The sequence below is a fragment of the Penicillium alfredii genome, assembly GCF_028826965.1.
Source record: "Penicillium alfredii strain IBT 34128 chromosome Unknown utg000007l_segment0_segment0, whole genome shotgun sequence".
In the NCBI taxonomy this organism is placed as follows: Eukaryota; Fungi; Ascomycota; class Eurotiomycetes; order Eurotiales; family Aspergillaceae; genus Penicillium; species Penicillium alfredii.
The window spans coordinates 1316183-1329851 of record NW_026622704.1 but is presented as its reverse complement, the minus strand read 5'-3'; the positions used below and the strand labels follow the sequence as shown (position 1 = coordinate 1329851).

General features: G+C 51.6%; 6 protein-coding genes across 6 annotated transcripts; 5 read left to right on the top strand and 1 right to left on the bottom strand.

Annotated features, from left to right (window-relative positions):
- Positions 1–96: 96 nt before the first annotated feature.
- Positions 97–1266, top strand: NUU61_005168 (uncharacterized protein; the record flags this gene model as incomplete). Its single annotated transcript, XM_056655750.1, has 1 exon — positions 97–1266. The coding sequence occupies one exon, from the start codon at positions 97–99 to the stop codon at positions 1264–1266; it is 1170 nt and encodes a 389-aa protein (XP_056511363.1).
- Positions 1267–2448: 1182 nt separating this feature from the next.
- Positions 2449–2862, top strand: NUU61_005167 (LSM domain-containing protein; the record flags this gene model as incomplete). Its single annotated transcript, XM_056655749.1, has 2 exons — positions 2449–2559; positions 2656–2862. The coding sequence occupies 2 exons, from the start codon at positions 2449–2451 to the stop codon at positions 2860–2862; spliced, it is 318 nt and encodes a 105-aa protein (XP_056511362.1).
- Positions 2863–3707: 845 nt separating this feature from the next.
- NUU61_005166 (uncharacterized protein) lies at positions 3708–4282 on the top strand (the record flags this gene model as incomplete). Its single annotated transcript, XM_056655748.1, has 2 exons — positions 3708–3859; positions 4210–4282. 2 exons carry the CDS (start codon positions 3708–3710, stop codon positions 4280–4282), a joined length of 225 nt encoding a protein of 74 aa, XP_056511361.1.
- Positions 4283–6741: 2459 nt separating this feature from the next.
- Positions 6742–8465, top strand: phzA (putative serine/threonine protein phosphatase; the record flags this gene model as incomplete). The annotated part of the gene is made up of 3 exons (XM_056655747.1): positions 6742–8106; positions 8160–8312; positions 8436–8465. The coding sequence occupies 3 exons, from the start codon at positions 6742–6744 to the stop codon at positions 8463–8465; spliced, it is 1548 nt and encodes a 515-aa protein (XP_056511360.1).
- Positions 8466–9266: 801 nt separating this feature from the next.
- NUU61_005164 (uncharacterized protein) lies at positions 9267–10763 on the bottom strand (the record flags this gene model as incomplete). The annotated part of the gene is made up of 1 exon (XM_056655746.1): positions 9267–10763. One exon carries the CDS (start codon positions 10761–10763, stop codon positions 9267–9269), a length of 1497 nt encoding a protein of 498 aa, XP_056511359.1.
- A 254-nt stretch (positions 10764–11017) lies between these two features.
- NUU61_005163 (GTPase-activating protein GYP6) lies at positions 11018–13434 on the top strand (the record flags this gene model as incomplete). Its single annotated transcript, XM_056655745.1, has 6 exons — positions 11018–11040; positions 11088–11202; positions 11271–11429; positions 11502–12022; positions 12072–12214; positions 12272–13434. The coding sequence occupies 6 exons, from the start codon at positions 11018–11020 to the stop codon at positions 13432–13434; spliced, it is 2124 nt and encodes a 707-aa protein (XP_056511358.1).
- Positions 13435–13669: the final 235 nt, after the last annotated feature.

Sequence of the window (13669 nt, the reverse complement as noted above, 5' to 3'; positions counted from 1 at the left end):
TCGTCTTTCTTTTTCTCTCTACGTCTTTGATTTCTTTCTCTTTCTCAGCTCCGACACTTGCTGGCTCTATTTGAAGCAACACTGCTTTGTTCAGACATGGTGGCCTCTCCAATTCCTCGCGTTTTCTCGCTTCTGCCTCTTTTCTTGGCCCTGAGCTTAGCTCGCGGCTCGAGCGCCCACATATCCCATTATGTCACTTCGGGGGTCTCCTTCAATCCTACTGTGGCTGCTTCCGAAGTCCCTCGGCAAACATCAAATGTGTACCAACTGGTACTCCAGCCTTTGGACACGGTGGTTGCCCCCTGGGGCGCCAACACGAGCAACATTAACGGGAAAGATGAACACAGCGGCGTCCGTCGACTCGCTATTAACGACGAAAAATCCTTCCCTAAAAGTCATCACACAGACACTTCGAAGGTGATTCAATACTCTAGCTGTAAACTAAACCAATCCGATGATCTCTACAGTTCCGCATACCCCCTGATAGCCAACGACGGAGAAACCCTCAACCTGGGTCCCAACTCGATCCTTGACAATGCTGGATACACAGCGTCCCTGTCCTCCTGGCAAACTCTCACCGTTCCGTTTGGTTTCAATCTTGGCCAAAGGGGGGAGTTCAATGGCTCGTTAGTCCTTGGAGGCGGGGGTCCTGGCTATGATGCCAATCGGGTGCAATCACTGCCATGGTATATCCTACCTGGCTCGGAGAATGGCACCTTTCTGAAGAATGGGACCGTGAATTTCCCCAACAAGGTTACCATCCAGAAATATAAAAACCACGGTGTTGCCGCGGGCAATCCGCAAAAGTTCGACGCGAGGATCAACTTCAACAGCGATAACATCATCTTCCCCGAGGCCCAGGGGGCAGGTCTCTGCCAGTCAAACTTCTCCATCATTCTCAACGTGACGGCCGCCAGTACCGGCAGGTCTACTGAGCTTGGAATTCCCGTTTCTGCCTTTCCTTCGGGTGAGAAGTCCCGATGCACGACCGCAGACACAAACGACCTAGAGTTAGGGCTACCATTTTTCAGCTTGACCTATATTCTGGTCTCGTCCCTGTCTAGCCCTCTCTACTTGACGTTACCAAACAAATACAACCTCGATCCGTCGCCAGCCATCTTCAGTCCTCATCAGACCTTGGTTGCTCCGCCATCTCCGCCGGCCCTGCCTCCGGCTGCTGCTAGTACTGCAGCAGCTACTTCCCTCCGCGGAAGACCTGGTCTTTTTCATATTATTTGCGCATTTTTGATGATTTCTTTGCTATAAGATTGGGCCTCGGAGCTATGATATAAGGCTTTATGAAAGTTCTTGCTTAGGGTTTCTAGGTGGCAGTACAAATCTCTGCATGTCTAAGGATGGAGATTAATTGTTCCCTGACTTTACTCTTTCAACTATGTATATATGACATGAATTATGGCCACGATACAAGTTTCAATTGCACAATATCCTAGGCGCCCGTCGCTATGATTAGTTTCCAGCCAGGCACACGACAGCTCTTGCGAAGAAACCTTGTCATATTGAAACATGTATTGTACTCTAGCTCAGCCTATGCAACATCAAATATGAATAGAGCAGGATTGATATGCTTGCAAAGGTCTCTCGCACAGTATGTGCATGAACGGGGTTTGGAGTCTCGCTTCGGCAAACCCCCATCGAAGGATTCTGCCTCACGAATCCTTCTGATGTTAGTTTTATAGTGGCGCCCCGTGTCTTCCCTGGGCCTTGCTAATCCATGATGTAGATCCCAACCTCTTTTTTCCGTTTTGGGACCGCCCCTTAAGCCCTCATCATCTATGAAACTCACCTAACTTCCCGGTCTTCCTACCCCGGGAAAGCGAACTGTGTGGCGTTAAAGGCCTTGGAGAACTAAACAAGATTAAGATCGTGCGTTCAGCTGATTGCACTAATTTTGGAGTTACATTGATCTAGGGTATGGGGCAAAAATTCCTTTAGTGCATAGTACACAGACTCTCAATGCATTGGTGTGGGCATGGTGCCTTCCAGGGACGAGGTTGGTATGTATTCATGGAGCTGTTCAGGATTTCCTGCTACCTAGTTCCTTGCATAGTGACGTAGTGAAATACTTCCAAGTTTATTCATCCATAGATGAACCCCTGTTAATTAATTGTAGTTACGATGGATGAGCTGCCAAGATATTGAATGCCCCACTCTCACGTTGTGGCCTTAGGCACTAAGGTACTAATTTGTCTCGTGCGTCGACTTCGCGAGTCCCGATTGCAATTGACCATCAACACACATGCTTGCTGAATATCGCCCCGAGGAATTCTGATCACCGGCTTGAGCCCTCGGTATTGTGTGACCCCGAGAATTTTTCCTCCTGCGATCTCCGCCAAGCACAAAACACGACTGCTTAACCCCCACTTCCCAACCCGTTCCCTCGAGCCTTGGAGTGAGATCGACATCTGTATGAGCAACTCGGCAGTGACAATGGGGGATGGCCAGAGCAATCAATTCCTGGAGGGGATACTCGGACGTTCTCTTAGAGTGCACACCACCGATAGCCGGATGTTCATTGGGATCTTCAAGTGTACCGATGCGGTTAGTCGTCCGTGATTGACCGGGTCGAAGATCCAGCAAACCCAAACACATCAAGACTTCAATACGGGCATGGGCTGATGCTGGGCTTTGCCACAGGAACGCAATATCATCCTCGCCAACTCGTTCGAATACCGCTTCCCAACCCCGTCCGCGGTCGAGGCTGCCGCCGAGAAACAGCAAGCGCAAGAGACAGAAGCTGAAGCAGAAGCCAAGAGCGCCACAGTCAAGGTCAACATGACAAGCCGACTTATAGGGCTCATAGTCATTCCCGGCCGGCACATTACGAAAATCGAGCTGGAGTAGATGCCTTCCCCAGGCTGTCCATCAGACACACTCTTACGTCCGTGAGCGTTGTCTGACGCTGTCCTGCCAATGAAATTCCAAGCTCCAAGACTTCCTGGTCCACGAGAGCAAGCCACACAGGGTGGGAGGCCAACACATCGCCCACTCCGCTGCGCTCTGAGAGAGAGGGAGAGCTCTGTTTCTCTGCAAGTGAGGCCGCTTTAAGTCGTCGATCTGCCACACTTCCGGCCACGCAACATTTCTCACCTTGAGGCCAGTCCTGATCCTTCCTGAGACTGCCACCTGTGCATTGCTCGTATCCACTGATATCAGACTCCTGCCTGCGACTTCAGGGAACGGCGCATAGATAAAACTCATGATTCTGGCCTGACAGATCAGGCAGGACGGAATGGAAAAACTCTCGGAACCCCGGATTCACTACTGCCAAGAGACACCACGTGACTATATACTTTCCAGAGACAAACCAAGCCTATTTAGATACCACTTGAGTGACGAGGACATACGTATAGTATTTCCACTCTACTTCCTTTCATTTAGTATCGCTGTATCTCTTCACCTTAGTACACCATCCACAACACCTTGAATAACCCAGCTGTTCTTCTACACAAAATGATACCTCTATCTATTCAGCTCAAAAATCGCTACCGGGAGCTAAAGAGGATTCGAAATCCCTTTGGAACTTGCCAGGTGAACTCCTCACTCATCAGATCGTTGAGCAACTCAGCGTCGACTTTCACCACTTGGATATCAATACTGGGTCGACATCCGATTTGGTGACTCCTTACTTTCTCCCTCGCACATCATTTCCTAGTTGCCGTGACATCAAAGGAGATCTCAGGGACGAAATGCTCTACGCAGGACAGGATCGTGCTAATTATGAGGACGATGGGGATGAAGATATTCTGGGCAGGTTCTTTCCAGCAGCCCTCCATTTGGCATTTGATTATTACGCTCGTGGGATGAGCGATGATATGCATGACCGCGTTTTTTATTCGACGTAAGTGAATCATTACACTTACTCCTAGACCGCTATCAACTTATAACTCATTTATCACTAATAAATGATTCTAGAATAAGATGCTATGGTTGGGAAAGGGATCGGTAAGTGTCTTTGGTAATAAGACAAACTCATATGCTAAGGCCTATTTCAGCGCTTTTAAACCGGATCAAGCGCCATGATACACTCATGCTTTTCATCGCCAACTGAGGTATACAGCTGATGCTTTGATCTATGACGAGGATTCCAAGGGCGATCATAATAAAGCCACGTTTCCTGGCTTACACCACAGTATAGCCAGTAATACTGTGGTGAAGAACAGCGCCACTCCCTTTACCCCATCTTCACAGATTCCAAGTCATGCCACTGCTGATGTTCAACTCGCGACTTGCCATGAAGAGCTCCCCTCAGTCCAGTCCGTGAAGTGGTTGCAGTGATCGATGAAATCCTAGATGCAATGAGGGCACAAAGGAAAGAATTACGCCACATGGCCCATGGGCAAAGTGTGACAACGTTTCACCATATCTTACCGGTTTGTAGATTTTTTATCCATCCTATGAAGAACTTCACTAATTATAGGACCTAGAGAATGGTTCGACTATGGAATTATTATGGGCATTGGCGCATACTCTATGCCTACTTTGATGGCAGGAGGCTGAAGGTTCAATTTACTGAAGTCCTGGATTTTACACCATTTGCAGTCGAGCCGCCGCCTGAGATGGACTACCTTGATCTTATCGACTTGTCTCAATACTACGACAAAATCGATACAATGTTGAAATGGGCGTGGCCAGTTATACAAGGAGATACTGGAAAAGGTGGGCTTGCAAATGGAAGCCAGTGATATTTTAAATCAAGAATCAAGCTTGTGATCTTGCTTTGATCCAGCTTGACAGGCTTGTATTGATATGACTTCAGTTGCTTTGAATGCTTGAAAATGCCTCGAGCCACAGACATCATGATTCTGAATTAGCTGCAACTTTACGCAGATGATCATCTATAACTATAGGGATTCGGATCTCCACTCCCTGGGCTCTAGGCATTCGATGGTGAATATACTTAACTATTACTTAACCATTATAGTGATGGATAATACTAACTTGAACGAGGTTAAAGCATGGATCTTGAATAGATATAATACTCAATTAAATTAGCAGACGGCAAGCGGGCTGCCAGAAACGGCTGCCAGCACGAGGGTTGAGCGTGAGGCTGCCAAGGAGAAGATCCTGGCAGGCGTTCACTTCGTTGGAATTCAATAAACGTGGCGCGGGGAACACGGCAGCTGCAGCGCGTGGCGTTGCGGGCTTGGCCAACAGGTCTGGTGGCTATATGAAGCACACGCTCTGGAGGGATTCGGGGCTGGTGAAGCAAAAGGGCGGTGTCTCCGCCCTGGAGGGGCCTTGGCATGCGCAATCATGTGTTTCTGTCAGGACCAAGACCATCTGCACCCGTCTGCTCGGTGACAGCTATATGGCTTTTTCTTTGTTGCTAGATTCTCAACTCGATTGGACGGAGAAGATCCGTAGATAGGGCTGTCTTTGGCTTGGATCAAGCCCTAAGAAAGATGTGTAGACTTTCATGGACGCCCTTTTCCCTCTGATAGGAGGCATCGCGGGGCCCAAGCTCCAGATAGACGAATGGTCGGGTGGGGTCGGGGGCAAAGTCTCATTCCTGGCTGAATCTGCATCGTTCGCCTGTTTCTTCAGGTTGGACGGAATTCAAATCTGCGCTTATCGTACCTCTTTGGGTCGGAGTCTTTCGGACATCTCCGCAGTTTGGGTGGGTCAAAGAAACACCTGTAGAAAGGAAAAGCATCTCCCCCAAGCACAACCTCAAATAAAGACAGTCATGAACCCATCTCGTGACTATAAATAACCAGAAAAACAAGGCCTCGACCAGGCCTCTTTTTGACTTCTGCATGCAGACTCGGCCCGGGGATGTTCCGGCTGACATAAGTGCAGATAGTCGCTGATCGAGACTGCCTAGCTATGAGTGTAGCCAGAACAGAGCGAGCTCATGTACCCTCCAAGTACCTTCGCACGTACTAGCGGTGGCGGAGTACTTTCGCCTACCCTCAACGGTCTTGAGTCGCTCCCCCCTCCTCTTTTCTATTTTCCCCATATTTTTTGCTCTTTTCCCTTCTTCTTTCCTTTGTGTCTCCCCGTCTGCATCTTTCTGAGGTAAGTGATTTCACTCTCATTCCTGTGGTACCCACCTGCGACCGCCCGTTATGTGGGATAAATACCATCCAACCCCCCAGTACATAATGACGCATTCCTCTACCCGCCTTAATCCACCACAACCAAACTTTCCCCATTTCCTGCCTCGCCATTTTTTTTCTCATCTCCAAACCTCCACATGCCATTTGAGCTGTGGAGTTCAGCCCTGCTATCCCACTGAGGTTGCCCGATTTGCCCCGTCGGAGACACTAATCGGGCGTGTAGGAAACTGCTCACCCTGCAGCGGAGATTCGCCTTTGACCTCTCCCTCTAGCTTTTTCACCTCGTCCGAAATCTTCCCCTCAGCCTGTAGCTGGGTTAACTGCGTTGATCGGTTACCATCTCCCTTTTTTCTTTCGAACGTGATCCATCGCTTCATCGCTTTGTCTCTCGTAACTCTTACCGCGCCCACCTTCACTCGTGTCTCGGAGTTCCGACCAGCCCGACAATTCCGGTGTGGACATTCGCAGAAATCAACTCGGACTCTGAGCAGGGCATTTCTGGGATTAATATATCGTCCCCTCAAAAAATTCGATACTCAAGGAGCTGGGAGCCAAGACATTCCAAAAAAAACAGGGGTTTCTCGGCGTAGCGGTTTGAACGTCTGCCGTTCGTGTGCGATCATCCCAATCCAAGCTTGGCAGACATCCTTGCCTTGCAGCGATGGGTCAGATGCATTCCAAGGGCAACGCCGGCTCGGGCGACCCGTTGCAATCATACCCGTCATTTTCCAAATCGGACACCAAAGAATCCCTCCGCTCCTTCCGCGGCTCCATTCGCTCGAAAATTCCCGGTGCGCGGAGCACCGACAGCCCCCGGGGGTCCACGACCGCGCTTTCGCAGACCGAGAGCCAGACGGACAAGTCCGATGCCGGTTCAATCAAGTCGTCGAGCAGCCGACCCGGTTCGAATGCCGGCCTGCCCCAATCTCCTGCATCCGAAAGCACGTCCCGACCTGCCTCCCCCGAGCCTCCGCCCTCTCCGTCACTGTCAACTAGCTTGAAGCGAGGCCACAAAGATGTGAATGCGATGCAGCAGAGTGGTGAGGTGGATCTCGTGTCCGAGGGTCCTCCCACAGGCGGACCGCCATCCGGAGCGGCTCCTGCTGCCCCGGTGGAGTCCATTCTGGTAAAGCGGGAGAACCAGCTCAATCCTATCTTGGACTTCATCATGAATGCTCCACTGGAGACCTCCGGCTCCCCCGGGATGGGCATGGGTGCTTTGAAGTCGATCGATCTGGATGATATGATTGGGCGACTCTTGGATGCAGGATATTCCACCAAAGTCACCAAGACCGTATGCCTGAAGAATGCAGAGATCACTGCCATCTGCACAGCGGCTCGTGAGCTTTTTCTGTCTCAGCCTGCTCTGTTGGAGCTGTCGGCTCCCGTCAAGATCGTCGGCGATGTCCACGGTCAATACACCGATCTCATCCGACTCTTCGAAATGTGTGGATTCCCGCCAAACTCCAACTATCTCTTCCTGGGCGATTATGTCGATCGGGGGAAGCAGAGCTTGGAAACGATTCTCCTGTTGTTGTGTTACAAGCTCAAGTACCCGGAAAACTTTTTCCTGCTTCGAGGCAACCACGAATGTGCCAATGTCACGCGGGTTTATGGGTTCTATGATGAGTGTAAGCGGCGTTGCAACATCAAGGTCTGGAAGACCTTCATTGATACTTTCAACTGTTTGCCGATTGCTTCGATTGTTGCCGGGAAAATCTTCTGTGTTCATGGGGGCCTCTCTCCCAGTCTTTCGCACATGGACGATATCCGAGGTATTGCTCGTCCCACGGACGTGCCCGACTATGGTTTGTTGAACGATCTGTTGTGGAGTGATCCTGCAGATATGGAAGAAGATTGGGAGCCCAACGAACGGGGCGTGAGCTATTGTTTCGGCAAGAAGGTAATCTTGAACTTCTTGCAACGTCATGACTTCGATCTGGTGTGTCGTGCACACATGGTGGTCGAAGACGGATATGAGTTTTATCAGGATCGGATTCTGGTGACGGTGTTTTCTGCTCCTAATGTAAGTTCCCCCTTGTTCGCATCGATCTGGAGCTTAAGCTGATGGTGTTCTAGTATTGTGGTGAATTCGATAACTGGGGGGCCATCATGTCGGTCTCGGGTGAACTCCTTTGTAGCTTTGAGCTGCTGAAGCCCCTGGACTCAGCTGCGTTGAAGAACCACATCAAGAAGGGCCGAAACAAGCGCAACAGCATGCTTAATAGTCCTGTAAGTTCCCCCCTTACTTCTCGTCGTGCCAAGTGATCGCCGCTGCATCTCACGATGCCGAGACCTCATATCGTCATCCTCCATGCGCCTTGTATGTCGATCCAGTATGCTAACAAATCACAGCCTGCCGCGGTATCAGCGCAGAGCTTTTAGATGTGACAATTGTTCAGATCACTGGCGCTAGCCTTTGATTTTGCAACCTGTCATCACCGTTATGGTCGCGGCCACGGCCGTCGACCGGAACCGACCCCGATTGTCCCTCTACCTAAAGCGTGTGGCAGCATATTCATTGTTTGAGTATTGCCGATGGCTAAAATCGCCCTGTAATGAACATTGCTTTAAGAATTGGGGCCTAACAGCCTTGGTATGAGCACGCGCCGGGGGAGTGGCCTCGAGCACAACTTTGGTTTGGCCAATCTGCGCATAAGGAGTCACAAACCGTGCGCAGGCAGCGGATTACGACTCTCCCGAGCAGATGGAAACAGCAAGGCAACGGCGCGTGGAACCTTGCCTCGCCGCTTCTCCTGAGCTGACAATACCTGACCGGTTCACATGGAAGGTCGCTGAGCCTCAACATGTCCTCTGGTTCTCTTGCATCCCGCCTTCGCAGGTTGAGACCCTTGGGGGTGGGAATATCGCGAATGATCAACGGACATCTCTCGATGTTTCCGCTTGGGCCTTTTTATTCTCCCCTCTCCTAGTGCATGTATCTACTCTCTTCTCTCTATTATCTCAAAAGGAATCGGAATTGTTTGGAGAGCTGGTTTTGCAGTCTTCCTATAGTTTTCAGCTGTAAGCCTAGATATCTTCTCGGCGTGGTCGTCGCCACTGCCCAATGGGTAGTATGGACAAACACCCTAGTTTGTCCGTCTACATTAACCAACTGTAGATCAAACCCGAGTCCATGCATATGCAATTCATATCTAATTCATTCATGTGTGTACCATCAATATATCATCGCTGCCCCAATAAATGCCGATTCGTCTCCCAGAACTGGCGACATGCCGTATGCCCCCAATGGTCCGTCCAGTACTCGCCGAAACTATCCTGCACAGTCTCCTCGTCAACGCGCAACACGCGCTCATCTCTCTTGAGCGCACACAGCGCACACGCATGCGCCGCCTTCAGCGCGCCCTGCTCCGGCCGCTCCGTCACGACCTTCAGCGCACTGGGCTGCGCCACCGCGGGCACGGGCCGCAGTCCCGCAGCTTGGACGACGGCGTTGAAGAGCACGGCGCGTTCGCGCCAGAGCCCCAGAACGTCGACGGCCTCCTGCTCCTCCTTGACGTTTTCGTTCTTGTTAACAGTGTTGAGTTTCATGCCGCCTGCTTTCCCGGAGTGCGCGGGCCCGATCCGCATGCTCTGGCTGAGGATTGTGTCGCGCTTCCAGCGGAGGCTGCGGCCGGCGATGATGCGTGCTGTTGTTTGGAGTGTGACGTGGATGGCCGAGGCCGTGGCTGCTATTGTTGTTGTTGGTGGTGGCGTGGCTGTGGTGTTGGAGGATCGCTGCTGTGATCTGGCCTGTGTGGCTTCTTTTTGTTGTTGCTCTAGTACGTCTTGGAGGAGCTCCATCAGTACTGATGGGGGCGGGATGTTCGTTGGTCGGACGGCGGTGGCTGGTGCTGCGGTGCCAGAGAGAAAGCTGTTCGCGGCTGGTCCTGGGGCTGGATGGGATGCGCTGGGCTTTTTGGTTTTGATTGGTGTGGGTTTGGTGCTTGGCCCGTCGGTGAAGTCTGCCCAGTCGTCGAAGGAATCGTCCTCCCAGGTTGTTGGGGGAGGGTTGCTGGGCTTGACTTTGAGATGTGGTTGGGGCTTTTTCTTCTCTGTAGGTCTTGATGGAGATTTCTTGACTGGGGGACCGTCGGTGAAATCGCCCCAGTCATCAAACGAGTCATCGTCCCACGTTTGGTTGCAGACGTTCTTGCTGGGTTGAGGTTGAGGTTTCTTCCCGGAGACTTGCGTCACCGGTGGTTTCGTAGTTTGATTCGATATTGTGAGCGAATCCAACAGGTCGATGGTCCCAGAGATACTCCCCGTATCTTGACGAGGCTGTGGATTGGGAAGTACAGTTTTTACTGGTGCATGGCTCGAGGGACCTTGCTGGGGAGTTGACTCGGGACCCTCGAATTCACCCCAGTCGTCATCATCCTCGCTGGCGGGCGCGTCGAGAGTGGCATCAAACAGCACATCGCTGTCTCGTTGCCGGGGAATATCAAATATCTGAAACCCAGGAGGCTGCCGAGGAGCTGGTGCTGCAGACCGACTAGAAACAACTCCTAGGCTTGGAGGTTGCGGTCTGATCTGTTGCAAGCCACCCGCTCCGAAGAAATCATCGCCGGACTGTTCTAATTCCGGGATCAATGAAGATGCTTGCCCTGTCTGCTGTCGGCCTGTGGATCCTTGTGCAGGGGCAGAGCCCTGACCGAACTCTGCGAACAGATCTGCAGACATTGGGTCCGGAGTGTCACTATGTGCGCGACATGGAGAGGTCGAGCGAACACGCAAAGTGTGGGAGATCCACGTAGACAGCCAATCCGCAAATGAACGTTTTCTCCGTATAGATGCGTTTTATGCTTGTCTTCACACCAATAGCTGCCTCTGAAGGTATAAGTCGAGGATGTAGGAATGTTGCAATGATAAGAGAAAATGCCGGGGGCGGAGTTGCCATGATCTCCCCCTCATCTCTCCACCACAATCGCATTGCCATGAGATCCATTGACGAGACCAGGTATTGTCCCCCCGCAAACCCAGAAACCCGCCCACTGACCCTGGCAGAAAGAGATGGGAGACTCTATTCCTCGATAATGACTCTCTCTCCGATCTCCGTGCCGCACTGCGATCGGAGGGGAGCAGTCTGTGCCACGATGGGCTGCGGTCGATCTGCTGGAAGGTTTGAGAGCGACCCTGGAGGGAATTTAACGAGGAGAAGGAAAAATCCCATTCTAATCTCAGTCGCAGGCATTCTTGCTTTTCGAGGATTTCGATCGCCAACAATGGCTACGGAAGCTCACTGAGTCGCGCGACGCGTACGCCGCACTCCGCGCCCATTTTCTAAAGTACATTGAACATCCCGATGATTTGGAGTCGACGGTCGATCCGCTGGCGGACGATGAGGAGGTATGCCACCCTTTTTGTCACTGGTAATGAGCATGGTCCAGTGCTTATCTGACCCGATTCAACTCGTCTCAGTCTCCCTGGCAAACTCTCCGAAACGATGAAGCGTTGCGCGCCGAGATCTTGCAGGATGTAGATCGGTGCTTGCAGGAGAACTTCTTCTTTCGGGAGCCGGCTACCAAGTCCAAATTGACTGATATCTTGTTCATCTACTCGAAGCTCAACCCGGACGTGGGCTACCGACAAGGCATGCATGAGCTGCTGGCTCCAATTCTGTGGGCTGTGGATCGAGATTCGGTACAGCGATCGCCAGGAGACTTGAAGAATTCGACCGAAAGTAAGGATGATGATTTGATGCTGGGCATGCTTGATCCTGCGTTTGTCGAGCATGATTCATTTACCCTGTTTCTCTGCGTCATGCAGACGGCGCGCATCTATTATGAGCATAGCAAAACTCGTTCTGCGAATGGCCAGATGGATGTAATTCCGATTGTCAACCGGTGCGATTATCTCCACAAAGAGGCCCTGATGATCATTGATCACGAACTGGCCGAGCATTTGCGGGCGGCCGATGTTTTGCCTCAGATCTTCTTGACGTATGTTTCTTACCTTTAACAATATGGCAAGCTCTAATATGCTTCACAGCCGCTGGATGCGCCTCCTATTTGGACGAGAATTTCCATTTGATGAGGTTCTCATGATGTGGGACTTACTGTTCGCTCATGGACTACGGTCAGATTTGGTGGACTTTACATGCGTCGCAATGCTGCTTCGAATCCGCTGGCAATGTCGGTACTCATGATCTTTTCCTATTGCATCTGGTTTTACTGACCTGCTCCGTCTAGTGCTTAATGCGGACTACTCTACTGCGCTGTCGCTTTTGCTCCGCTATCCCTCTCCCCAGCCACATGCACCCCAAACATTTGTTCATGATGCACTTTACTTGGAACAAAATCCCACTGCAGAACGAGGCAGCTTTCTCATCGCGAAGTACTCGGGTCGGCCTCTAGAATCTTCGAAGCGACGCAGCCCGCCTGCAAGAAAGGCATATCTTTGGGAAGACTTTCAGCGCCGCAGCGACAGCAGCTCTCCTGCTCAGTCACCTACTCGAAACAGCCCCAAGAGTCTCGAAACTCTCTTCCAGGATGTCTCTCAGGGAATCCAACGTCGAACAGAATCGTGGGGTGTAGCCAAGGCTGTTCGAGGCGCCGTAACCGAGGCCAGGAAGAACATGCAGACAATGCATTATGAACCAAGCCCGCGACCTGCTGCCAACAAGCCAGTTCCCTCCGTCTTGATTCCAGAGACCCTGTCGAAAGGCCCATCAGTGGCAACGCTCGGGTTAGAGACCAAGATCAATCGTCTGGAAGAAAGAAACAAGGCCTTGGCGACGACCTTGCGTGAGGCATTAAATGACCTTCACACGCAATTGAGGACAGTTCCCGACTTGGAGCCTGACAAAAACGATGCCGTGAAGCAAGCTTTGGCTCGGGCTGAGTCCGCCCAGGCGTGTCTCGAAGACGCATCACTCTCACTCAGTCCTGTCCGTCCTGCCCCCACGACAAGCGACCGGATAAATCAACCAGAACCGGAAGCACAGCTCTCCCAAGAACACCAACATGAGATCGTGACAGAGAAGGACCAGCAAACTCCCGCCAACGCGGACACTGCCAGAAGAAGCACCGAGAGTGATACCTCCAAACCGAACATCACCTCATCACGGGCTCGGAAACCCGAGAGCCAGGCCGAAGGTGGACGATCTATGCCGCGATCGAATGTGCGACCTTCTCTGGCCGATTCCGACTTCTCATGGATGCTGGAAGGCAGCCGGAACCTATCACATTTCGTCAGCCCGGCGTCGGAGCCGCCGGAGGAGACCCGGCACCCGGAGCAACTTCGCGGAAAACCGAACCCGCTATTCGGACACGGGGAGGAAAGCCCACGGCCCGATGCAGAGCACGATGAACTGGCGCTGCACAGCCTCCGGAGTGTCCGAGGGCCGCTGTAGATCGTGTTGGGTAATATTGCCGTGGTTTAACATATTTTCCAATAGAATTTCTACATCTATGCACAGATCTAGTGGGCTGTCATCTGATCAGTTGTTAAGAAGCAAGAGATGCGAGCTTCTTGCCCTAGAGGTCCCTGGTCCACTTTTCAGTGGCCTTGATGAAGACGAACTAGTCATATAAACACCTTTAGGCATTGCTATGCTCTTAAGTGCCGTTGAATAAACCATAACTACT